Source organism: Corvus hawaiiensis, chromosome 11 (genome assembly GCF_020740725.1).
Source record: "Corvus hawaiiensis isolate bCorHaw1 chromosome 11, bCorHaw1.pri.cur, whole genome shotgun sequence".
Classification (NCBI taxonomy): Eukaryota; Metazoa; Chordata; class Aves; order Passeriformes; family Corvidae; genus Corvus; species Corvus hawaiiensis.
The window spans coordinates 20735241-20760997 of NC_063223.1; the positions used below are offsets into that span (position 1 = coordinate 20735241).

At 42.9% G+C, this 25757-nt stretch overlaps 2 protein-coding genes and 1 non-coding gene across 6 annotated transcripts in view; all 3 read left to right on the forward strand.

The window, feature by feature from the left end:
* Positions 1-275: 275 nt before the first annotated feature.
* Positions 276-1115, forward strand: LOC125331737 (verprolin-like). Its single transcript, XM_048316078.1, has one exon. The coding sequence runs from the start codon at positions 276-278 to the stop codon at positions 1113-1115; it is 840 nt and encodes a 279-aa protein (XP_048172035.1).
* Positions 1116-3305: 2190 nt separating this feature from the next.
* Positions 3306-25757, forward strand: part of IARS1 (isoleucyl-tRNA synthetase 1) — an 89401-nt gene continuing 66949 nt past the window's right edge. For 2 of the 4 annotated variants that reach the window (XM_048315417.1, XM_048315414.1), the window contains exons 1-9: positions 3306-3392; positions 5102-5191; positions 7464-7583; positions 8100-8256; positions 8723-8842; positions 11685-11767; positions 19420-19537; positions 22195-22342; positions 23566-23653. In XM_048315417.1, coding sequence (XP_048171374.1) covers positions 7465-7583; positions 8100-8256; positions 8723-8842; positions 11685-11767; positions 19420-19537; positions 22195-22342; positions 23566-23653 — 833 coding nt within the window. In that variant the 5' untranslated portion in view covers positions 3306-3392; positions 5102-5191; position 7464. The other 2 variants (XM_048315416.1, XM_048315415.1) reach the window with 2 other exon arrangements.
* LOC125331864 lies at positions 5712-5845 on the forward strand. The gene has a single exon (XR_007206247.1). It is a non-coding gene; the product is annotated as a small nucleolar RNA SNORA84 (small nucleolar RNA).

Sequence of the window (25757 nt, forward strand, 5' to 3'; positions counted from 1 at the left end):
CGGAAGGCGCGGCAGTGCTGCTGCTGCAGCTGCTGGTGCTGGTAGTGCTGGAAGTGGCTGTGCGTGCGGCTACCCAGCAGCTTCCGCGCCCCGCCGGGGACCCTCCCGCGCCGCCCGGGCGGCCAGCGGGACCGGCTGCCGCCCCGCCGGGGCTCGCCGCCCTTCAGCGGCGTCGGGGAGGCGCCCCCCGGCACCCCCTCGCCGCGGGCGGGCTCCCAGGGCGGGCACACGATGAACTCCGCGCGTCGCAGCATCGCGGCCCCCCGACCTCTCACATGCTCCGAGCCGCCGGGACGCCCCCGCCGCGCTGCTCCTGCGCCGTCGCCTCTCCGGCGCGTCCTCCGCTTTTCTCCGGGCTGAGCGGCCGCTTCCCAAGAGCCCTACGGGGGCCTCTGCGGGCGCCTCTACCTTTTCACGATCCGCTCTGTTTTTTTCTTAAGCGGAGCCCGTTGGCAGCGCATAGCCTGGCTGAACGGCTGCGGGCTGCGGGGCAGCTTGACGAGTTCCAAGCCGCCGCCTCGGAGATGGTCTCGCCTACTCCCCGGCCGGGCGCTGCCGGGCTGTCAGCGCTGCGCCGGGCACGGCGGGCCGGGGCAGGGCCCGAGAGCGGAGCGAGCGAGGGGAGGGGAGAGGGCCGAGGCTCAAGGACCGCACACGGAGCGCGCGCACCGCCCGCCGCCCCGCGCCCACTGCCGGCGCGCTCCCGCGCAACCCGTACTTATCACCTCTGGCGCAGTCCAACTGCCGCCGCGCCGCGGGGGGGTGCCGGGGGAACACAGCCGCTCCTCAGCCGGCCTGTCCCCGCCAAACTTCGCCCTCCGCGCCCGGAGAGCGCGGGCGCTCCGCGTCACCGCAGCCGCGCGCTCGTATCTCCCGTGTTATCCCGAGTTCTCCCGGGATCTTTCCCCCCTTGGGCGCGCTTTGGCTTGGCTCAGAGCTGCGGGCGCATTTTGTTCATCCCCTATTCAGAAAGGCCATTTACGCTCAATTCCCCGCGCAAGCACCGTTGCCCGCCCGCCCCTTGCGGCGGCGCCGCCACGCAAACCGCGTACGGGGCCCGTCCAGGGCAGCGGCGCTACGCAAACCGCTACGCAAACCGCTTAGGCCGCCCCTGAGGGGCGCTGGGGGGGGCGGGGGACGAAATGGCCGCGGGGGCAGCGGGGAGGGAGAAGGGGCGGCTCGGAGCCGGCACCAGGCGCTGGAGAAGCCGCGGCGCTCAGTGCTAGTGCCCACGGCCGCCCTTCCCCTGTAGCTCCAGGCTGCGGCCGGCGCCAGCGCCGGGGAGCGGTGACCTTCCCCCGGGTCCCACAAAATGGTGCCCACGCCTTCCCCCTCAGCCGCCTCACGCCAGGAGAATCCCCTCCTGAGGCTTCACGGTGATTTTTTTTTTCTTCCCTTTAACCTCTCCAGTTGAATCGGTGCTTTTTCATCAGTATAGAGTGAAAAATTAGAGCAGAGACATTCATTCTTGTAGTTTGGGGAATGCCGCAGTTACTTGTGCTGGGCCTTCATTCATTTACTACACATTTCCCCTGATTTTCCAATTTGCTCTGGGTTTTTTATTTTCGCCCCGTATGTAACTTATCTGACAGGGACTTCCCTGTTCACCCCTTCCACATGGCCAATTTGTTAATGAAAAACAAGCTCAGTGTTGCCCAAATGCTCCTAAGTAAAGGCTGCGCATGAACAAGGACAGCAGTTCCCAATGCAGGTAACATTTTATTACAATTTAACAGTGAAGGACAAAGAAGTACAAAATATACAGGGAGAGACAAGGTAAAAATGCGGATTTGGGCTACCTACAGAGTCAACATTGCCAACAACAAATTGCCAACATTTGTCTATTTCACTGCTTTAGAGCATGTATTTCTAAGCAGTCTTTGTTTCGAGTTCCATTCAGGAATTATATGGTATTCCATTTAAAGTCAACTGGCCTTATCACCCGTGTGTTTTACAAACTAAAGGCCAAGATGGAAGGAGCTGGCACTGGAGCAAGCAGCAGCTGTCCAAAGTTGTCTAAAACCTGCAGCCTCTGAGATCTGAGGGAACGTGAGAGCAGAGGGAGGTTGCAGCGCTTTCAGAGTTCATGAGGATGTTTATAAAGAAATGCCACATCGTGTGGTAGGATCCACGTCCTGAGTTGTCACAGGCTTTTTCATAGATGTATTAGGCAGCAGTATGGCTTGAATAAACTTCTGCCACTCCAAACTTCCCTCCTGGATACAGAACATGCCAGAAGCTCTGTGTTTGTACAAGAGACTCTGCCCTGGCAACCACATGCATCCAGTCTCTTCTGTCCTGCTGGTCAGCCCAGTTTAGTTTGGCCTCAGTTCCCATACTCTCTTCTGTTTTTCTGGGCTTGGTGCAGATTGAGTCTGCATTTTTTTAGCTGTTCTAGAAGGATGTAGGAAATTTTGTGTAGAGAGCAGTCTTGTGCTACTTTGAGCAGGTGAGAATTCCAGATAACGTGCTTCCCTTCGCATCTGGATTATCTCTAATCCACACACTGACACTGCCCTGCACAGACCAGTGAGTTCATCCTGTACCCAGCCCTGCAAATCAAAATCTAAAGCTTTCATTGAAAACTCTAATTGATACGTGCATCTGTATTAGTAAGCAAGTTTTTAGAGCAATTTGAAATCAGTACCTGCAGGCAGCTGAACAGTTTGTGCCATTATTGACCTGACCCTCATTCTCCACGATCTGTTCTGGTCGGGGTTCAGGTGTGCAAGCTGGGAAGAGCATCCACCTCCCTCACTCACCTCCCCATCTCACTTCTATTTTTCCCTGTTGAGAGCCTTTTCACAGCTGTTTTCAGCACTGGAAAAGTGGAGGAAACGTTATTTAATGTATCATGAAATGTTTTGTAGTTTCTCAGTCGCTGCCAGCCAGCGATAATACCTTTTTCAAACCCTTAAGTTTCCTTCGACAGGTGGGAACCCATCTACAAGTTGGTTTTTTAATTTTTTCTTTTTTTTAGTTGGGGCACAGCAGCAGAGGAGGGACTTCTGTTATAGTTACAGCCTTAAGAATTACTAAGAATTACTAAGAATTCTTACAGCCTTAAGAATTACTACCTTGAATTACTTTGTAGTTACACTCTTAAGAATTGCTATCTTGAGATATTTAAGAGTACTTACAGCCCCGGCCCCGCCCCGGCCCCGCCCCGGCCCCGCCCAATCAGGAGCCGCGGGGCGGGCACGCGGGAACAGTTTCCCGAGCTGCCTCGCGCCGCCGTGACGCGCCGCGCCGGGACATGGCACGCCCAATGGGCGGCCGCCTTACAAAGCTCCTTTGTGCGGCCGGAGAGAGCCGCGCGCTGATTGGCTGTGGCGCCGCCGGTGTTTCCGGCCATGCTGCGCAGGGCGCGATTGCATCATGGCGGGACCGAGGTGAGCGGGGAGCACCGCCCGGGCCGGACCCTCAGCCCCCTCACGGCCCTGCCGGGCTCAGGGCGGGCGGCTCCGAGACGCGAGGGCGGCGCGGCTCCAGCAGCGTGTAAGGGCGCTTGGCGCGGGAGCCGGTGCCGGGCGGCACCTTTAGGGTGTCCCATGAAAGCGGCGGCTCGTGGGCCGGCAGGTGCCTGTGCTGTCACGGCGGTAACAGGGTCTGGCCGGGCTGGCAGCTCCTGTGTGGGGTTTAACATTATCGGCGACTTTTCAGAGCTCGTGTTTTGTGTGTACCACGTCACGTTCATGTGTGTTTTACTGCTTGGGTGCTGCACAGATTCTTTCCTTTCTCTGTAATTTTGAGGTTGCTGCACAGATTCTTTCCTTTCTCTGTAATTTTGAGGTTACTTCTAGCAGATACTTACTAAAGGTTAACCAGGTGCCGTATTGTAGGGCTTAATACTTAGCAAGTCTTGATTTCATTAGCTATCTTTACAAAAAACTTAAGGTCCCTTATGTGTAATATGTCTAAAGCATTCCCTTCAGCATCCTTTTAATGGAGGGGGTTTGATGAATGCACCCTTTTTATTGCTGCAGCTGCGATGACTTTGATATCTCCAGCAAACGTTGGCTCCCACACCACGGGAGCCTTTTGGAAACTGCAGGAAGCATTTTTATTGGGTTTGGTGGTGATATGCTTAGAAAGCAGCTGTCAGGTAATAGAATTTAGTTGTCACATAAAAGCAGTGTTCAGTAACTCAGCTGTCACTGGTTTCTGAGCTTTTCTTAAAAATACATAGTTCAAAGTTATTTCAAGATAACCTAGATTGCTTTTTCTTCACAATGATATGTTACATTTTTAATCAAGGTAGTATGATGACGACAAAAATTTCTTAAGCCATCACAAGATACAAAAACTGTAAAACTGGGTTCCTGCATAGCATGAAACATCTGTGTCTAAATACAGCATTAATTGAGCAGTATGCTTGTTGCTTTAGCAATGTCTTAATTGGCTTTTCAGTATTACAGGAAACCCTCCTTGCAGGAGGACAGCTGGGATGGTGTTGAAATTTTATTCCCTGTATGAGACATTAGTACAAGATTTTCAGAAGCAACATTTGTTCTGTAGTTTAGCATTCTGTTCCCATCCATCCTTCCTTTTGTTTTAGTGGTTGTTTCGGTCCCTTGTAGAAATGGAGAATTTTGATGATCAGGTGAACAGTTTAAATTTATGTTACCCCAGAACAGTACCTAAAAAGGCAGAAATGGGGTGCCAGGTGTATATGGAAAACAGAGCATTAAGTTTGGAGAAGGCAGCTGTAGATGGAGAAAGGAGGTTCCTTGTCTTTGAAGGGAGCTTTGGTCTCTTCTACAGAATGATTTGTGGGAGAAGGTGACTGGAACAAGAGTAAGAGACTCTTCATAAACCCCTGGAAATCAGAAGAGCTTTTGTACACCTTTAGTTCAGCCTGTGTCTTTATACTTACAGGTTCTCAGTCAACAAAATGATTAATATCTTGAAACCCACTTTGTTTTAATCGTATATCTGATGTACGTAAAGTACAACTCTATTTCTCAAATATGGGTTCACTTCATTCATAGTGGTATTTTAATTGAATTTTTATTGATTTTTTAAGGATAAATCTTAATATTTAAAAAAGCACACTTGAACTTGCTTTTATGGTTTTAATGCATGGGTTTTTTTTTTGTAGATAAGAAGGCCAGTCTAAGTCTCAGACTGCTGTTGTACAATCTTCAAACTTTCACATCTTTCCTAATGAATGTTGTTATCCTCTAGAAAAGTGAGTGTACTTAATAAAAACTTGCTTAAGGGTACATTGTCTTAAACTTTATCACTTTTTGTCAGCAGAAAATGAATGGAGAACCCTCCTTGTGTTTACTGAGTTCTGTAAATGTGTTGTCTGAAAATGTGGTTTTATTAGATATGTTTAATAATTTCTGTAACATGATTTGTGATGTTTTTGCTCAGTCAGTGTTCAAAGTAATGAGTTGTCCTTGATTATTCTCTGAAATACCTAGATTGCTTATAACGAGCTTTTTTTGTGCTGCAGAGATATTCATACCTCTGTCTATAAATTGATTGCTAGATCCTGGCTTTTTTACTCAGCTGAGGTTGAGCCATGGTGAGATTTTCAATGTGCTTTTGTCTTTTAAGTCAGTCTGTTTTAAATTCTGGTTTGTAACTTGGAAAAAAAACCCAACTGGTAGCGATGGTTGCATATTAATTCTCAACAGTATTTTTTTCCCCCTGCTTTTGATGCAATAAACTTCTAATGTTGCTGAGAGCGTGTATGGATTTGTGCCCTGTGGTTACTGGACACTGCTTTGCCCGTGCAGTGCTGCAGTTGGGAGAATGGGCCCACAGTGACTCTGTGATTTACGCAGGGAGTCTGTGATCCGTGAGCAGCCTCCACAGCCCGGTCACAGGCACAGCCCAAACCCCCAGCCTGCAGCTGATTTGTTCAGTTACATGGCCCTGACAGCTGGGCCAGTCTCCAAACCCTTTGCAGTTATCACTAATTTGGGAGGGCTGAGCTTGAGCTGAGTAGAACATGCAGATCCTTATTCCTCAGGTCAGCTGGCTTGTGGGAGATAAAAGCTTTAAAGCTGAATTCTTTTATCATTTCCATTGTCTCTGTGATCAAATCACTGAGAAATGACACAGTCTAATCAGTGCTTTGAGGCAGACTGGTGAGAACTCTCCTACAAGCTGTGTATAGACTAACTCACTGTGCTAAGGCTGGTTATTACCCTTCTAAGAAATGCATTCATGCCATGTCCATGTGTTCCTTGTCAGCCCCTGATGTCCCCTCCAAATGCTGTGTTGGCTGTGCACCAGGTTGTGGGTTTCTCAATTATAATAATATGATAATGATAAATGATAATGTGGGCTTACTAGTGGAGAGAATGGTTTGTCATGAATACAGAAAGTATGAGCGGTGGAATTGGCCTGTAGCACATTTTTTCATATGGGTTCAAGCCTGGAGCTGGAAGTTTCTGTGGTGGTCTGGGTTCCATTTAGGCAAATGTTTTGGGACTTCAGCTGTAACTGGAAGAATTGTCTTCATGCATTTGCCTTTGTTGCTGATTCATAGTTAGTATTTACAAACCTGAGTAAATCACAAGGCTCAGGTCTTGTGCCCTAACTTGTAATTCTCTAATGCTGAGGGAAGCTCAAGGCTGTAGTAGCTACTTCCGGTGTAAGTGCTCAGGAGCAATAAAGGGAGAGGTGGGAGAACCCTTTTATTCTGTAGCATCATCTGTTACAACCTTCATAACCAGTTTTCTCCTGTTGGGGAGCTCCTGTCTTGAACACCCTTATTCCCCAGAGCTTTGCTTAGTTCTTGCCGTGGCATTTTGTTGAAATCTGACCCCTTTCTATCTTGTAGCAGGTCTGGAACCAGGCAACTCTGCTGTGTGCTCCTAATTATGTTGAGAATTCCTCTTCCCTGTGTTGCTTCTACAGCAATGAAGTAGCCTGTTGTGGCTTAGTTTTAATGTACTTCTAAAGCACATATTCATCTTTGCAGTGTTTTTCAACTGTGCTTTCTGCAGTCTGGCTGCTTTTAGGGGCATCTGAGAATGCTGGCATAGCCTGATGGAAAATGCTCTTTTAAACATCTGAACGGTGTGAATAAATGTACAGTGAAAAGAAGCCCCTTCTTCAGTAGTTTAAAGTGAAACTCTCTGGTACAAACTGGTGCTGAAGGGTCAGTTGGAACTTGGAAATTTTTCCTAAAGAAAAAAATCCCAAACCTGTAACCAAAAAATAATTTGCCCTTTGACTGTTTTCTCTAGGAAACAGAAATACACAAGGGAACAATCATAGTAGCAGAATGGAGAATCCTTTTCCTGTTCCAAAACTCAGTCAAAATTAAGTTTTTTTTAGAATAGAGTGCTTGCTTCCATGCCTGCAATGAATCAGGCTCTTTGGAAAACCAAGCTCTGGATTGGTGATATGGATTTGTAAGATATAAGTTGTATTTGTGGAGTTACCTTTTTCTCACTTCTGTTCAATATGTTTTTTTCTCTTCTCTATCCTTGTTGGGAAAGAATGGTTCAACAAGTTCCAGAAAACATAAATTTTCCAAATGAGGAAGAGAAGATACTGACGCTCTGGAAAAATCTTAATTGTTTCAAAGAATGCCTGAAGCAATCAAAGAACAGACCTAGGTAAGAATCTGTTGAAAGCTGCAGCAACTGTGCATGGCAGTGCAGGGTTGGCTTAGCTGTAATTACTCTTTGTTTTTCCTTGGTTCTGTAAACAGCAGCTGCTGCCTTTGCCAACAGCAGGCCTGGCTCATGCTGCTGTCCCTTTATATTTCACTTTGTGAAGAATCAGCAGTGTTCAAACAGTAGCAGTAAACCTGTAATTTCCTGCCTGGTGTGTTTGTAAGTGAAATGGGGAGGTAAGCAAAGAACTCCTCCCGTTGTGGCAGCTGTGGAGCACCGTGCTGGGATGTTCCCATGGGAATCCTGGTAGAACTGGCAGTGGTAGGAACTGAACAAGTTGGAATGTTCCCTTTAGTCCCACTGCCAGCGTGGCACCTGTGCTGACTGATGGTGGAAAAGGAAGGAATGGATATTCTCCTAGTAAAACATAAGTAGTATAAGGATACAGGTAGAGTCACCCTGTCTGAAGCCCTGCTACTCAGTTTTTGCTTTAATGAGGAATGTTTTATGTTGTAGGTTTAACTTCTATGATGGCCCCCCGTTTGCCACTGGGCTCCCCCACTATGGCCATATTCTTGCAGGAACCATCAAAGACATAGTAACCAGATTTGCTCATCAGAGTGGTTTTCATGTTGACAGAAGGTTTGGCTGGGATTGCCACGGCTTACCTGTGGTATGTGTCATGAATTTACCTACAGATACTTCTGTTGGTTCCTCTTTCGCTGTTGTTCCCTGCTTATCACTCATGTTTCAGTTGCTTTTATACCTGGTATTGTTGCTAAAAGAGAAATGGAAGTTCCTTGTCCAGTGTGTTGCTCTGGCTTTTGTGTGTGGGGAGTTCAGGAGCTTCCCGCTGGTCACCTGCACTCTGTTCATTGCTATGAAGCTGTATTTATTTGGTACCTATTGCAGAAACTGGTGTTTTGTTTATTTTTCTAATGATACTGAAGGAACAGTCACGCCAGGGTGACCCTTTGAAATCCCTGCCTAGTTCAGGTGCAGCTCTCGTGAAATCTCGAAAGGTTAAAGGAGGCCCCTGAGCCTCATTAGAATGCATAGGACATAAATAAACTCTGCGGGGAAATCCTGAAAGCTTTTGATAACAGGATGTTTTGTTTGGTTGTTTTCCATGCTCCCAGGAATATGAGATTGACAAGACTTTAGGCATTAAAGGGCCAGAGGATGTGGCAAAGATGGGGATTGAAGCTTACAACAAAGAGTGCAGAGGGATTGTGATGAGATACGCCAAGGAGTGGGAGGTAAGTGAAGGCTCAGTCCATGTTCTGCTGAGCATTTCTAAATGTATTTGTGCAGAAGTGTTTCAGGTAGGGTGAACTTCATCCTTTTGTCTGATTATGTGCATAAATCTCATGTCTTTAAGCTACTGTGTTTCTCCCCTGTGATCCTGAAAGGGGGAAAAAAAGAGCACCATTGTGGCTCAGAACAGACTGCTGGTGCTGTCAAGAGGAGGTTACTTGCAGGTTACCTGGAGCTCAGAGTGTCTAATAAGATACACTGAACAAATAATAGATATGTTGAGCATTGTCTCTTTCTTTGTGTCTTCTCTTGTATAGAAAAATGAAAGATCTGTCTTTGGTTTTCAAATGGAGCCATTAAAGAAAATTAACATTAACCTCACTGCTTTTCTGCTTCTTCTTCCCCCAGTCTTTTCATTGCCAGAGTGCAGGGTAGTAGCTTGTATTTTTGGAAGAACAGAAATTCTCACATCTGGTTCTGTCACAGGTGGTGTGTGTAAACTCTCAGTCTTCCCAGACAATACTGGTGTCAGCTTTGCATCCCAGGAACAGAGGGAGAGTGTTGGTGTGTGCGAGTTGGAAGAATGGTAGTTCTATAAAATGATTTCCAATAAAGCTTTATCTTAACCATCTTTTTTTTTCCTAGACAGAACAGTCTTAATTATTTTAAGTTTTCCTCATGCAAAAGCTGTTCTACTTCATCACACTCCTCTGCATGTTCTCTAGTCCTGCTGCATTTCTTTTCATGGAAATAGCAATTTCTTATTTGAGCATCACTTGCCTCTTGCCCTTGGGAGAATTCTGAAGTTATGGCCAGTGTCTGAAGAACCCAGAGCTGCCTTGGGTAGAGTAGCTGTGGCCTAAACCTCAGTGAGTGGCTGGATGAAAAGCAGACAGTTTGTTTTTTTTTTTTTCAAATGTACACTCATTCATCTACACTCTGAAATGTTGTATTTCAAACCCATCATCAATAATTCTTTGTTGCTTTTAGAAATAAAAATAGCAAGATTCATTCTGATTTGTTGTGGTGGTTTAACCTCAGCTGGCAGCCAAGTACCAATGAGTGGAGATAGAACAGTTTAATTGAAACAAAATAAAGTATTGTAATGATGCTATTGATAATAATGGTAGTAAAAGAGGAGAGAGAGGGAGGAGTAAAAGCCAGGAAAACCAAGTGATGCCCAGTCCGGTTGCTGAGTGATTCCCAGCCTGTCTCTGCACAGTGATTCCCAGCTCCTGGCCAAGTCCCCTCAGTTTCTCTGCTGGGCACGCTGTTCTGTGCTATGGAATGTCCCTTTGGCCAGTTGGGATCAGCTGTCCTGGCTGTTCTCCCACCCAGCTCCTTGTGCAGCTCCCTGCTGGCACAGCCGGGGAAACTGAGAACTCCTTGCTTAGGGTAAGCACTGTGCAGCAGCACCTAAGCCAGCAGTGGGTTAACAACACGATTCCTGTACTAAATCCAGAGCGCAGCACCTTACCAGCTATGAGGAAGAAAATTAACTCTATCCCAGCCAAACCTAGAACATGTGTTGCATTTTCCATACCTTTTAACTTTGCTGTGCTTCAGGAACTGGTGTTTTTGCAGTGCTGGTTAATCCAAGCATTTGATCTTTTGGGTGGTGAATGGATTTTGTATTTTGTTTTGTTTGTAAACTTGTGCATGCTTGTGTGTATTTTACTTGATAAATAAAATTAATGAAATTTGTTAAAATATCTTTTGACTTGTAATAAATTCAAGTATTTTGGAATAGGGCTAGGAGAGGAATTACCAACATTCCTGTTAGATAGAGTGTTTATTTTCTGCCTGGAGTGGTTAGCAAATATTTGAGACTTAAGAAAAAAATAAAAAAGGTTCCTTGGCTGTGTGAGATCTTACAAAACCAAGACCAAACATAATGCTCCAACCTTGTGGATCCTTGTGCTAATCAGTCCTAGGCTATGGATTTTATTAGTGGAATGTCAGCGTGGCTTAAAGGTCAGGATGAAAACTGATACGTGTCGGGAGCTCAGGTCTTGTATGAAAGTGTAGAGGTGAGAGAATGAATGTGCTTTGTGTTCACTTCGCTGGTTTGACATTCAGTGAGGGCTGTGTCTCACAGTGTCAGGACAGGTGTCGCTGGCTTGGCTGTCTGCAGAACTGGGGGTTTGGGTGGCTGTGAAATCCCACTTGTCCCAGTGAATCCCATAGCTGGCTCATTCCTCATTAGTGTCTGCCTGCTGGGCCATGGATGTGACCATGATCTGTCCTGAGGGAGGGACGAGCACCTGTCACTCCTGGGGCTTTGGCAGCCCTCTCACGGCTTTGGGAAGTCAGAGAAGGCAGTTGGCCCTGGAATAGTTTGATAACTTGTCACGTATCGATTTCTTTCAGCATTTCTTTGTCTTCAAGTTACATCATGTTTTCATGTAACTGAAAGCTGATAGACTACGTCTTCTGGGTTTTCACTGTCTCTGCAACAAGCAGTCTTAAAAATAGAAGTAAGACCACTGCAATGAAAAGCAATTTTCAGGCATTTGAACCTTGGCTGAACCTTGAGTGATTCACCATTTCTGTTTGATGAATGATCCAAATGATCTACCATTTCTGCTGTGTTGAACACATTTGCCTGTTGTGTGACCTTGGTTCTAAATAACCATGCTCATGGTTCTTATTTTTGCCTGTTTAAATACACTGTTTGGAACTATTATCAGGCTAAAATATTTTATGGATGTATTTCATTAATATGGGACAAACACTGCACTTAAAAACCCATTTGATGTTTATTTTACAGAATAAATATTAGTCATGTATCGTGATGATACACTGTTAAGGTGCCTTTTAATCTCTGTGTTTGTGTCTTAACAGTTCAGTGTTACCAGATTAGGACGCTGGATTGACTTTGAAAATGACTATAAAACTCTTTACCCCGAGTTCATGGAGTCTGTGTGGTAAGTGAACATGCATTGCTTTATGGATTTGAAATGTGAAAAAGGCTTCAGTCATTGCAAACCTGTGCTGGTCCATGTATCACTGGCACTGTTCTGAAAATGCCAAATGCAGATAAAACATCAGGCAGAGTAATTAAAGTGATGTGAAATCTCTTGAAGTCCCAGTGACGGAATTAATTGTCCCATTTTTCCCTTCTTCAGGGTAGCAGGGCTTTGCAAAATAAAGTGCACCAATACTGCCTTTAGTGAGCCCTGAAATCTCACTGCTCCATGTCAACTTAGAAGCAGTTCTGAAGATCTATTAATATGTTCCTTGGTTGGTGTAGGAAATTACGTTATATCTCTGCATTCTTGATGTTCTTCACACTGTCAGCTGTAAATGGGCAAACTGTCCAAGCTCAGTTTAGCTCCAAACCTCTTCTTCAAGCCTGAATTTAGAGGCTGTGAATCTGCTGTTATCTTTTTCTTGGCAGCACAGTTTGACAACTGTCTTGGACTCCTGGTGCAGAGCTAAGTAAAGTTTGGGTGTTTTGGCAATGTATTCAGGGTGCCTGTTGGGATTTCAAAAGACAATACAACCTTCCAGGTTAAGAGGATAATAAGATTGGTTTAACACAGTGAAGAAATGGCAGCTTTGGGTCTTTTGGGTGATAGAATGACAAGGTGAATTGCAGGGAGAGGTTCAGCAGAGTATATGCTGACAAAAAGCCATTGTAAAGCAAATTATGTGTATATTAAAGTATTATTGGATGTTTGTTAAGATTAGTTTTACTAATCAGCTTTAATCATACAGTTAGTTTCATAAAGTTATGATAATGGATTGACAGACATTTTAGATGTCCCTGAAGCCACTGCAGAGGGGCTGAAGTGCCAGTGAGATTTCAGTGAGCATTGGAAAGATGGTGGGAAGGCAGCAGATGTTTAACTAACTCAGCTGAAGAAACCCTGCATGATTAAAAAGCCAAAACTGACAAGAAACCTTTGTTTTGTAAATCACAAAAATACTTAGTGGCATCTCAAATTCTGTTTAACTGGAAGCTTAAAAACCAAACCTGACTTGAGCTAGCTGCAGGGTCTCGCTCAGCAGCCCAAACCTTTTTTTGGTGGTTTGTTTCTCCCACCACCTCTTGGAAAGGCAGTTTCTGGTCTTTCACCTGTCACAGAGATCACTTCCTAATGCTTGCTTTGATACAGACTCTAAAGTATAAACTTTGGGTCTGAAAACTCAGAAAAATTTCAGGAAGTACGTAGGCAGACAGCCACTTAATTGTACTTTTTTTGCTTCCTGATAGTGTTAAGTTTCTGTTAAGTCATGTAATGAAATGCATTTTCTGTTTTGAAAAATTGGGTTTTTTTGGGAAAGTCTCCTAGGACTGTCTCAGGGCTGAGGGAGATGATGCTTAAAGAGAGCCCTGTCACTGCAATTAGAGTGGTGCTTTTGACAGGGTAATGCACAATTTCCTAAAAATAAAAGAAAATAAATTGGATGGTTACCTAGGCAATCATCAGACCCAAAAGATGTTCCTGAAGTTACTTTTCATGTCCATCAGGAGTGCTAATTTGAGCTGTAGGTTCTATGCTTCTCTCTCAATTGATTTTAAACATAAATATATGCATATATGAGCTCCTTTTTTTGAAATTCTTTAAAAAAAGTTTTAAAATTTAGTCTTCAGCTATGTACGAAAGAGAAACTGTAGATTAATTTCTGCATTGGCCTGTCCAGTGCTTTTACCTTGTTGTTGTTCTGTCTGTGGGAGAAAAATGCTGATTTTAGGTCCAGAAAAAAACCTGATTGTGAAAATGGTAGTGGGCATGGCAACTGTAGGTTTTGTGGTTAAAATATGGTAAGGAGTTTGTCTTTAGTCTTATAATCAGCTAAACCAGTCTGTTTAGGTTATTTTTTTTCTGGTCTGTAGCTCTTCTTGAGGGTTGCAGCTCTGGAGTGGTCTCAACTGGAATTTCTTTGTGACATGTGGTGTTTTCTTCTGTGTTTCTCTTGAGTTCAGTGAGATAATCCAGTACTTGTGATAAATGTTGTTTTCAGTGGTGGCTGATTCGATCCAAATCATTTAGATTGGAAATAATTTAGGACTCAGACACCAAATACATCTGTTATCTAGTATCTCTACAAAACAATATTAATAAGCTTAGAATGCTAGAGAGCATTTCTTTTTCATCTTTTATAATTGTCCTGGTGGCAATGACTGCTTTGTTGGCACTTTGGTGCTATGTCATATGATGACTGACTAAACTGAATTTTCAGCCTGCTAAATTTTGACTTACAAAAAACCATTCATTGGTGGAATTGTGGTATCCTGGCAGAGTTTTTCAGGGGAGGGTTGAAAGGTGGTGTCAGTAAGAGGTGATACTGTACTGCTTTCGATGTTAAGATACAGTCAACTCTGTATATATTAAATAACTTAAATAGAACTTTTAAGTTCTAATTCTGTAGAGTTTGTCCTGCAGTGGCTTGGATCTTAATTAAGGAGTGCCCTTCACTGGAACTGTGCAATGACAGTGATCTTGAGCTGGCACGGCACAAACATGCAATATGTTCTTGCCTTTTTTTTGTATGGTCACGAGACATCCAGTGAAAGGGAGAGGAGTTTGATGGGAGCTTAAACTTCCTACTGAGGTGGTCTGAAAGAAACCTTTGGGAGTTGGAGTAACTATAAATGATTGTCTTCACTGCTGGCTTGTTGCACAGGTGTGGGGCTGGATGTGAGTTTGCTCCTGGGGCGCAGTTCTCCCTGGGCTCCGGGGAAGCAGCCTGTGGGGTGCTGGGGCGAGGGGACGGCTCTGCTGGTCCCGGGGTGATGCCCAGGCCTTGGCCTCTCCTCCTGCTCCTCTGAAGGGTTGCTTGAGCAGATTCCTGTCACCATCTAGTGCCCGAATGAGCAACTGCGGGCTGAGCCTGATTCCGCGTTAGGGACAGTCCTGAGCTCCCCTTGGTGATGGAGCTCTGGGAGGAGGTGCCAGGGAGAGCTGGGCTCACCCCCGGCCTGCCCTGAGACAGGACCAGCACTCAGTATTAAGCCAGCCTGCTCTCAGAACAACACATCTCTGGTCCTAGCGGAAATCAGTGTTGCATTCTGTGTATTCGATGACTAGTGATTCTCTAGAGAGATACCGGTCATAAGAAATCTGATTTATCAGTTTTTCTATGAGCAACCTGTATTTTTTTTCCTCATTGTTGTATTTCTTTTGTGCATTAAGTTCTCTAGTCCCCTTGTTGTTACCTTCTCACCATTCCAGTCCTTGTTGTTGTATCTCCTTACCTGTATTTTGAAGGAGGAGTACACTGTAGTCCCATGCCTGACCTTTGGGATAAGTTTAGCATCCATTTTAGATATTCACATTTCCTGTTACACAGGTATTTTGCATTTCTGGCTTGATCCAGAATCTCTCAACAAATACACTGTTCCAAAGATTACAACTTGGAGGCTAGACCTGGAGCTGGATGATCTCTGTATGCCAGGATTTTAAAGCTCTCAGTGGCAGTTGAGCATAATTTTTGATAACTTCTGTACTTAACAATTCCTAGGCCCTGGAACAAATAAATACTTTTCTTGACTTTCTTAAAGAGATGTCTTTCCAACATACTGTTCTAAAGACAGGCTGTGTTTGTTAGTGGAATTCATGTTCTACCTAAGTTAATGCTTTTTTGATTCATGTTCAGTGTTTTTTGAGCGGTTTTTTTTCTGGTTTTTTTTTTCCCTTAATCATCTGTTTTTGATTGTTGCTTTCTTTTTGATTTTATCTTGTCTATCAAGTGTTGTTTATGAGTCCCGGGAAAACCTTTTCCTCGGAAGCTCTGCTTCCCGTGATGCTGTTAGGATGCAGTGTTTGCTGAACTTGGAAATGACAGAGCTTCTTACATAGCATGGTGTTTGTGCCTGGATGTGTTTGATAGGCCTACAGAGGCTATAAAACTGTCATTTTATCTTGATACGAACTGATGTGAGGTCACATAGCAATAATTTTGTCCATTTACCTATAATACCATGGGTATGTTGAAATCATAGACCTCTAGATCCTGCTGTGCTAATGCCCGCAGAACTGTTTACAGGTCCTGGTGTTTTTTCTTTAAAGAGGAAAAAAAAGGGGGGAAAGCACTTTATATGTGTTTGAAAATAAATCTCAGTGTTAGTTATGAGTTAGTTTTCTGGAAAGGTTGGATTAGATACTGATCATTGCAAACAGAGCCCCTTGATCCCCCAAAGGAATGGCATTAAGAACTTGGGAAGCTCCAAGATCAAATCCCTCTCTTTGATGTGAACTGGATGTACGTGTTTGAGAAGTGCAGCTTGCTTTTGCATCTGCTGAAGATAGTGAGAGATGTTGGATTTCGTGTGGTCTGCCAGGGCTGTTTGGAGTGCTGCACTGACTGATTCAGTATCTTTTGGAAGCAAAGCCTTGCACTGCAGGAGTTTGATTAAGTCCATGTGGTGGTTGTGTGCTGTGTGTGTGTGACTTGGATGAACAAATACTGCAGCAAGGTTCTGGTTTCTTGGGAGTTCTGGAGAGAGCAAGGCTTTGTTATTGACTGGGCTTGAACCAGCTGTGTTAACCCATCATCACATTTCAGGAACAACAAATTGGTATCACTTTGGAAGTTAAACATTCCTTGCACCTTTAGGGACCAGATTCTCTCTTAACAAGAAGCTGAAATACGCATCTTGAATTTCACCTTTTCCCAAACTGCATTTTTCTTAATAAAGGTCTGAGTGCTGCTCCCTCAGCCAAGAGGATGAAACTAAATGTATTTATGTTTGAGGAGAAATGTAGCAGAATTAGAGGAACAGGGTTTGACTTCTCATTTCCGTGTTTTGTTTGTCACTAGAAAGGAGCTCTGTGGTTTCCTTAGGTTATTATTTTTCTTTCAGATAGCACTGCAGTTTCAATTTTGGCTTACAAACCTGGAGCCCCTTTCTTGCAAAGTGTCAGCATTTTTTAAACATGAGGGTTAAACCATGTTTTGTGGTTTAACCACAAAATTTATGATTTAAATTTATGATCAAAAAAATGATTTAACCACATCACAGTCTAAAATACTGTGATGCCTTTAAGTGCCACCTGTAAGTGACTCTTACTGTTAGAACTAGGCTCATCATTGGCAGGTGCTGTGTTTCAGGTGGGAGCTGCTGCAGGGAGCTCTTTGGGAATCATCTCTGCAAGTCTGGTGGTCACACACCAGCAGCTCACAGAAGCTTTTTTGTTAAGGAAGCCATTTAGAGCCATTTTTTGGAGATAACAAAAGAGCTTTTGTAGTGGTAATGAGGGCTGTGGTATCAAACAGCAGTCTTGACTCAATTATAATTCTGTTTATTCCGTGTGAATGGCTGTGTGATAACCTCCAAATGAGTGCTCGTTGTGGCCTGTGAGAAGCTCAGGAGAGGGATGTGGTGTGGAAGCCCATCCCTGCTCTGCAGTGCACAGCTGGAGCCCGGGGTGTGCAATGGGATGGGATTGCCACAGGAGGGAGATGCCGGCCTGGATTGGGAGCTTGGTAGCTCTGTGTTGTGCTCACCTTTCCTGAGCAGCTCCCTGAGTTTACAGTTATATTTACAGCTGAATTAAATATTCAGTGTTTCTCAGAGTAGTTTCTGTGTGCTGTTAGTAGGCAGTGTTCTATAGAAAGTAAAGTGGAGCCTTTTTCTATAGGTATTTTAGTTACTGGTTTTGAAAGGCAAATAGAACACCTTCAGTAGGAATGCTGTCACTTGTCACAGGCTGCCTTCATTATGCTCTGAGGGGGTAAGCATACATTTAAAGTTATTTTAACTCACACAAAAACTTGTGCAGTTAGCCAGCTCAAATTTGTATGCTGAAAGCTGGTGACTCTATATTCAGGGATCATTTTTATAAAAGACTGATCTGGATTTATACAAGTCTAAGTTGATAAACTTAAAATCTCCATTGTAAAATAGTCACTCGCTGCTCTGTTTCCGATTTGGGTTGGGGGTCAGGCAGCCACATCTTGCCTGTGGGTGACGTTTCTTGGTTGAACAAGGTTTCTTTGGAGTTGTGTGTTAGGTAAGGCACCTTTGTAGGAGTGCACAGCTCTGAGAGATTTCTAGGTTTGGCTCCTCTGTGGCAGAACTTGATGCTGCTGAGGGTCACTGAGGATTTTTCCATCTCAGACTTTGGATTTTGTACTTTTTCTGATGTTAGTGACCACTTATAGGAGAGTTTTTGACTTTTACTGGAGGCCCGTGGATGAATCTGATGGACTGCACATCTTTTCCATGTGACATTCTATATTCTCTCCAGCTGCCTAATCTGTAGTGTAAAGATTATTCTGATTAAGGCACCATAGGACTTTCATGTCAGCAAGACAGGGCATGTCTTTTGATATTCTTATTTTGGGCTACAGATAAAATCAGTGCAATAGTCTACTTGTGGTTTTTGTTGAAGATGATAATTTCAAGCATGGAAGACAAGACACTGACTGAAATACAGGTCCAGATTCTCAAGCACAAAACGACAGCCTGCAGAAAAAAGTGCTGCTTGCCAGGATGGGGTTGGTTGCTTAGCAATGAGCTATTTATCTGCAAAGGGACCCAGAAAAGGGATCAGGATGGTTTGAAAACAGTTTGGATAAAGGAGCTTTTAAAGTCAGCAGAGTTTTAACAGTTTCTATGTGAAATTCAAAATGATGAGGCTGTGCAGTAGCTCTGATTTGTGAGTTGAAGTTGGCAGGATTATTTAAGGCTTGCCCTCTCCTGCCTTACAGCCTGCAGGCTGTGCCACTGAGTGTGCAAGTCAGTGAGACATGAGAAGCTGATAAATGTTGATGATCTTTGAGGAAACCCTGGGGAATTCAGGGTTTGTCCATCGCATGGACACTTTGAGCTGCTGTGTGAAGTGTTTCTCTTCCAGCTTCCATTCATCTTGAGCATTGACTCCATTTGTCAATGTAATATTAAGTGTAATATTTGTAATATTAAGTGCTGTCTTGATTATTTCAAGAAAACATAAAGATCCAGCTATGCTACAGGCTGGATTGATGATTTCCTAAGCAGAGTTAAGGCTTGGTGTGAGACTGATCTTGGAGAGGATCTGAGTTCAAAGGAGAACATTAAATTGAGGCACCATAAAACTGAGTTCATCATTTTTCATGGTTAACTGTGCCCTCCTGTGAAAAATGCTCTTAGATTATCAGGATTTACTTGGGGTGGGTTGCAGGTGGCTCTGACCTGTATCTCTTCTGTGGCACTGGTTGCTGCAGCAGAAACTTAAGATCATGTGAGAAGTGAGCAGCCATGTCACTACTTGTCTCTTCTCTAAATTATGACTGATATCAGCCTTGTTAATTGTTCAGATTTCAAGTGATCTTTGTATTCTGGAAATCTGAGAAGGGATTTAGATGGAATAAAAATCCATATTGCTGATTAATCTATGTGCTGTGCAGCCAGTGCATGGAATACCAAGCTGCTAGAACCAGCTAAAGCTAAAAATCTGCCAGAAATGCAGTTGCAATCAATTACCTCTTTGCCTTTTGACTCGCAAATATTGTCTTTAGTTGATGATGGATTTTAAAAAAAAGGTGTAATTCAGAAAGAAACTCCAGCTAGAGCACAAACCCCATTTTGCAGTTTATTTACTAAATGTGAAACACCAAATTATTCCTTGTTCCTTGTGTATTTCAGGTGGGTTTTCAAGCAGCTCTATGACAAAGGGCTGGTGTATAGAGGAGTTAAGGTCATGCCTTTTTCAACTGCGTGCAACACCCCCCTGTCCAACTTTGAGTCCCATCAGAACTACAAGGTAAGTTGCAATCAGATTTCTCTATTCTCTTCTGTTTGGATATGAAGAGCTTTAGTACTTTTTGCTTGGTGGTACCCAAGCACATCATTACATTCCAAATTGGTAGTAAAAATCTAGGTAAATGGGTTAATTTTTATCACATTTTGCTGTATTTGTTTGGATCACTTGATCTTAGACTTCTTCCTTGGTTACTACTTACAGATCTTTGAAGTGAACACTTTGTTTTATTGGGGTAAATTCCTCCCTCTCTGGGCTCTCAAGGTGGTACTGCAGTGGTGGATTTTTATGCTGAATTTTAAGAGGGGAGCTGCAGTTGTCCCTATGCACAAGAGGGTCTTTGACAAGGTTTTAATCTTCCCTGAGGGGATTCATAAGGAATGTCAAAGACACTGTAGCAGTAGGATAATGGCTCTTCTAAGAATCATTAATTTAGATTGGGAAACACCAGAAAATGTTCTACCTTATATAATGCAGGGCTTACTGTGGTTTATAAAATGTTCCTTTAAAAGTGAATGACAAGATAAGGCAAGCGCAGCCTCTCGCTTGCAACAAACTCATGTTCATGTATGTGAAAGCAGAACTTGTGTCCCAGTTTTTCAAATTCCACGTTAGTTTGTGGCTAGAGGTTTTGTATCCTTTCCAATCCTGACCCAGGCCTCCATATCATTATATTGTAAATCTTTCACTTGCATTGTGGGAGCAGAGCGCAAGCACAGATTGTACATCTGGTCTCTACATCTTGCCTAAAAAAGGCCAGTTTTCTGGCCAAAAATAGTATTTTTGAAACAAATGTTTAAATAGACTTGTAGTACAATGCAGCCCACAGATACCAGAGCTTTCTGTATTGCTGAGGGGTATTTATGCTGAAAAAAACCTGGTTTGTGATTTATGAAAGAGAGATTTGCAAAGATACCTTGATATTTGTGACTGTCTGACAACTGAAATAATTACTTTTCTTGTCCTTATTAACTGACATTTCACACAGGCTCAGATTAATGAGCTTTCTTTAGAACAAAGACTAATTTGGAGGGTCTGTGTATGTGTTCTCTTTTTCCATAAAGCTAGAGCTCGTTTTTTTCTCTTCTTGAGTCTTGATGAAATATTCAGATGCTGTTTCTTACTCTAGAACCAGAGGTGTGTGTGGCTGCTCTGCCACTCCATACAAAAATTATTTTTCTTATCTGCTAGAAGTGGTGTTTGGAAGGTGTGGGTCTGTGAGCTGACAGGATTTATTCTTGGTGAGCACAGCCATTTCTGGGTGTGAAGCAGCTGTTGCCTTTCTCACAGTGGAAAGCTGCTGTTTATTGATCCTCTGAGAGCTGGGACACAGATCAGGAGCAGTAGGACACAAGAAGCATGATCAGAACCAGAGCTGGGTGTCTAATGCACACTTGAGTTAACAATGCCAGCAGCTGGTGTTGCATTAAATTGAAGAAGTGGCATCTGCAGGTGAAATTTTAACAGCTAAAACACTACCTGATGCCATTACCTGCCAGCCTGGATGGCATTTTTTATGCTTTGCCAGTTGTTTTTATCTACCTGGTGAGCTGAGTGCTTCAGAAAGCAAAGTGAGTAGCCTGCAGTGCTGCCTTGCACTCAGTACAGACAGAACCGAGAGCTCGAGCTCTGCCTGGTATTGAGCGCAGGCCATGGGTTATGTAATATTTATGTTTTACTGTTGACTGCACCAGATGTTCACAGAAAATTCCCTCTGGAGCAGCCCTCAGCTCAGACATAAATAGCTGCCTGTCCCATGATGCCATTAACTGCTCCATGATGCTGGATGGAAACCAGAGCGCCTCGCACGAGACGTGTCGAGGCCACAGGACCTATTTCTGTGCTTAGGGTCGGTGTGCACGGCACCCTCTGAGTTGGCATTTAGAATTTCATAGTGAAAGTTTCACATTTGGAGGGTTAGACTTGCTTTTACAACAGCTTTTCATCATATGTGAAATGTGAAGTGACTGAATAGGGTTGTACTTGGCTGACAGAAAAACTTGTTTTCAGTGGATTTTTTGGACTCATTTGAAGGTTAAGTTTTACAGTGTAGCTGACAAAGGTCTCCTTCCCTGAAGTTTCTTTTACTCTTAAACATTGATATACTCTTGTTTTTAAGTACTCCAAATGTTTTCCCCCTCCTTGTTAACAGCAGCTTCTTAATTAGAGATGAATCATTTTATGTGGTGGCTGTTCTTCCTAATCCCTGGCTACAGAAGAGAATGTGGAAAAGGCTTTGTTTAGTCGTATCTGAGAAACTGCTGATTCTCCTGACCCTTGAGATTGGTTCTAAACTTTGAAAATGGGGTTATAAGAGGTACCTAAAGGAACTGCACTTGTCTTTTCTTTGGTGTTTTGGCAGCAAATCCCCCAAATCTTCCAGCAAGTGGGAGATTTTAACCCTGTGGCCTTGTTGGACTAACAGACTGCACTGGTGTAATGAGGAACTCTGTGACTGGTGCTCTATTCTTGACTTAAATGCTGCCACTTCACCTTTTACATTACAGATTACAGTGATGAACTAGGCCAGTTGCCAGATAGGTTTGGGTACATGGCAGTGAGAGTTACTGCATCTTAGATTTCCATTTTCTCACTCACATAGGCAGTAAAGGCTTTTTGCTGGCTCTCTTTTTACCCTTGGACTTTATCTTGTTTTTCAGGATGTTCAGGATCCTTCAGTGACTGTGAGCTTCCCACTGGAAGAAGATCCCAGTGTGTCTCTTGTCGCCTGGACCACGACTCCCTGGACCTTGCCCAGCAATCTGGCCCTTTGTGTTAACCCAGAATTGCAGTATGTAAAACTGAGAGGCAAGTATTAACTGCAGGGGACACACAACGAGCACCTCTTCCTTCAGTGCCTGTGAATATGTACTTATGTTTTGTATTATAGACTGGTGTAGGTTAAATTTACAGAACTTCCTGGGGGTTGAACCAGTGTTAGTTTGAAAGATGAGATCCACTTTGGATGTGGCTGATGATTTCCAACTGCTGTGCTCTTGTTATTTTACATGGTTTATGAGGACTGTACCTTGAAAATATTAATAGATGAAATAAAGAATAAAAAAAAAAGGGATGGGGTGCTTGTAGTCTTTAATTATACCTTCATCTACAAGCATCCCCCTTTTTAAAAAGAAATTAAACAGAATAGTAAGTAGGAATTTCCAGTTCCAACATAACCACATGAATCTGTTGTATGCCTAAGGTGATGTTAAACATAAAGTTCTGCAGTGAACTCCACATGTTTGGGTTTTTTTTTCTATTAAGAGAGCTAAGTATGTTTCAGTTTTCAAAAGTTTTAACAGAAATTTGGTCATCTTAAAAAGAAATACTGAGTGCTTTCAGAAATAACATCTCACTTGCCTGAGGGGCTGAGTTGGGTTTGGATGTCTTTGGCTTGCTGCTGTGGGACAGTGACCCTGACTGAGTTGGCAGGGTAGCAGCCTGAATAAAATTTGTCATTGAAGTTAGGAAATCAGGGTGGTTTGGGGTAGAAAATGAGTTTTCTTCATAACATTTCACTTTTTTTTTTTTTTTTGTATTAACTTTCTTTGTTGGTATATACTTCTTTTAGAAAGAAAGCCTAGCATGTAATTGAAATAGCAAATCTCAGGAAGGCTGCATAAAGTGCAATCATTACCTCACAACTTAATAATACTGATTTTATGTGGTAATTGTCCATCTTCCAATTGTTTCCCTCTGTTTCAATTGCATTTACTGAAACTTCTCAATTGCTTTTTTATTTGGCTCAGCCATAACAGACAAGAAAGGGTATTTCTGCCTCTGCAACAATAAAACACTGAAAATCAGTGGACTGGATTTCATCCTGTGGTTTCTGTTTAAACTTAGCCTTTGGAAAGTGTTCCTTAACTGGCTGTGTGGGGTAGAAGTAGCTGGAAAGTAGTAAAGGATTATTCGGGGCAGTTTTACAGCTACAGTGATACCATCTTGCACATATTGAAAGATTTCATAATGGTGCAAATGAGGGGATTAAACTGAGATTTGTGGAATTCCTGTTTTGTTTTATATTCTAGATAAGGCCACAGAGAAGATTTACATTTTGATGGAGTCCAGGCTGGTGGCACTGTACAAATCTGACAGTGAATATGAAATACTTGACAGGCAAGTACATAAATGATTACACTTGCTAATTTTCAGTGATTTTCTAGATCAGAAGTTAAATGTTTTCAAGAAGATGGATTTCCCTGCATGTGTGTTTATATTGCAAAAATCTGTAAAAGGAATTGAAATTTGCTGGAACAAATTGGTCTTGTATGTGAAGCTACAAGCAGAAAAAAGTTTCATTGGGTCCTTGTATTGTGGTGAGGAAAAAGGGTTCCATAGTCCACCCCTTTCCTGTGTGTTCACAGTAATGTAAAAGTTTGAGAAAATGCTGGAGCTGGTCCAAATGCCTTCTTCTACACATTCTGTAAATATTTAAAGGGAAATGGGCAAAACAATCCCATATCCCATTGTTTTTAGCAAATATTACTTCTGTAGTTAGTGGCAGTCATTGCTTTTTGCAGAGTGGTTATTCATCTTGGTTAGGTGGAAAAATAGGAATTAATTAAGAAGTCAGACTGGGCAGGGGGTGCAGGTGTTAAACAAATATTTGTTTGCTCACTTTATTCAAGCAAACCAAAAAACCCAATAAAAACCTACATAACACAACCACAATAAAAAAAAATAAAGACTAGAAATGTTTTTGAGAATAACACCCTTTCTTCACTGGCATCAATTTCTATTTTTGTCTTTTTATCAAGCAGTTGAAAGCTTTAAATTGAAAAAGTGGAGGCTGTTTCAGCTAAGCAATTGCATGTGGTCATTAAATTAGGGAAATACAGAGCAGGAATGTTTGTTTAAGATGTTTCCTATTCTGATGGCTCAAACTGGGCAGTTGAATAATTTTATATCTCTGCATTGATTTCCCTCCTTCCCCCCCCTCTATGAGAATGCTCTTAATCTGTCACTTGGTCTGTACCAATTTAAGATGGTGTTCAGTTTCTAAGGATGATGTTCAGTGCTCTCATTCTTCAGGGTTGGCTGAACTTCCCGATCTCTGTAGTTTTTTCCTTCCCTCTGAGTCATCAGTGAAACCACTGAACAGTGTCAGTGTTAGGATGGTCCTGCCAGGATACCACTGGGAATTTTCTTTTGGTCTGAGACTGAATTAACAACAACTTTTTCTCTTGAAATGGTGGTGTATCCACCAGGTCAGGTATTTGTGTGTGTTGGAATGATAAAGTATCCAAACTCTTATTAATGTTAAGACCTAAATTTGATCTGCTTGCTTGCTATCCAAGCTGGTTAGTCTGCCCCAGAAAATGTGGCTTTGTGTGGCTTATTCTTGACAAATTCACATTGTATGTTCTTCAGCACTTACTAAAAACTCTGTCACTTAAAGTTGAATCAGGTTTTTAGATGTGCCTCAGTGGTTTTTAGATCCATCAGTGCTTCAGTTCTCTCAGGAAATACAGATACTCTTTCCCTTTTTGGTCTTTTGAAACCTGTTCAGAGTGTCTAAAAACTAAGCTTTCTATCAAACCACTTTTTTTTCTTAAGTATTTTTAAATGCATTTGCTTTAGGCTTAAAAAAGAAGCCAATTAGCCCATATATTACATTTGTTGATCTGTTGTCTTTTGCTTCCAAATTCTTCTTTTAATGCATTACTACAAATCTAACTTCAGTGTGACTGCAGTCATTCTATTTCCAGGAATGCACAGAACATTTTGGCCTTTTTTGATGTGGTGTCTTCATCAGAAATGTGAGGAGCCTGCTCTTTAAGGCAATCATACACATTTCAGATGTTGTATTTATGTCTCTGACTAATGGTATTTCTAACACCACCTCTCAGCCCCCCAGTCTTTAATGATTTTTTAAACATTTCCTTTTTTTTTTTTAATCTCTGCATCCATAAGGCTGCTAGCAAACCTCTCTGCAGAGCAGTATATTTCAATTCTTTCTGTATTAGTGCTACAGTCTCTTTTCAAGCTGATTTCTGTTTTTGGTCATGCTCCAGTTTCTCTGTTATGTAATAATTAATTTTCTCAAATGTGAAATGTGAGACAATTAAAAGGTAGCTGGTAGTTGAATGGATCTTTGAAAGATTTAGATCTGTATGTGAGCTTGTGGAAATGAACTTTCCCACTTCTGCTCTTAACTTTTTTCTTCCTTTAGCTCACTTCTAAATTCTCAAGCAGTCAGGCCCTTGAGGGAGAAATTTAT

Coding starts and splice junctions, on each gene's coding strand:
- LOC125331737 (XM_048316078.1), top strand. CDS start 276: ATGCTCCGAGCCGCCGGGACGCCCCCGCCGCGCTGCTCCTGCGCCGTC.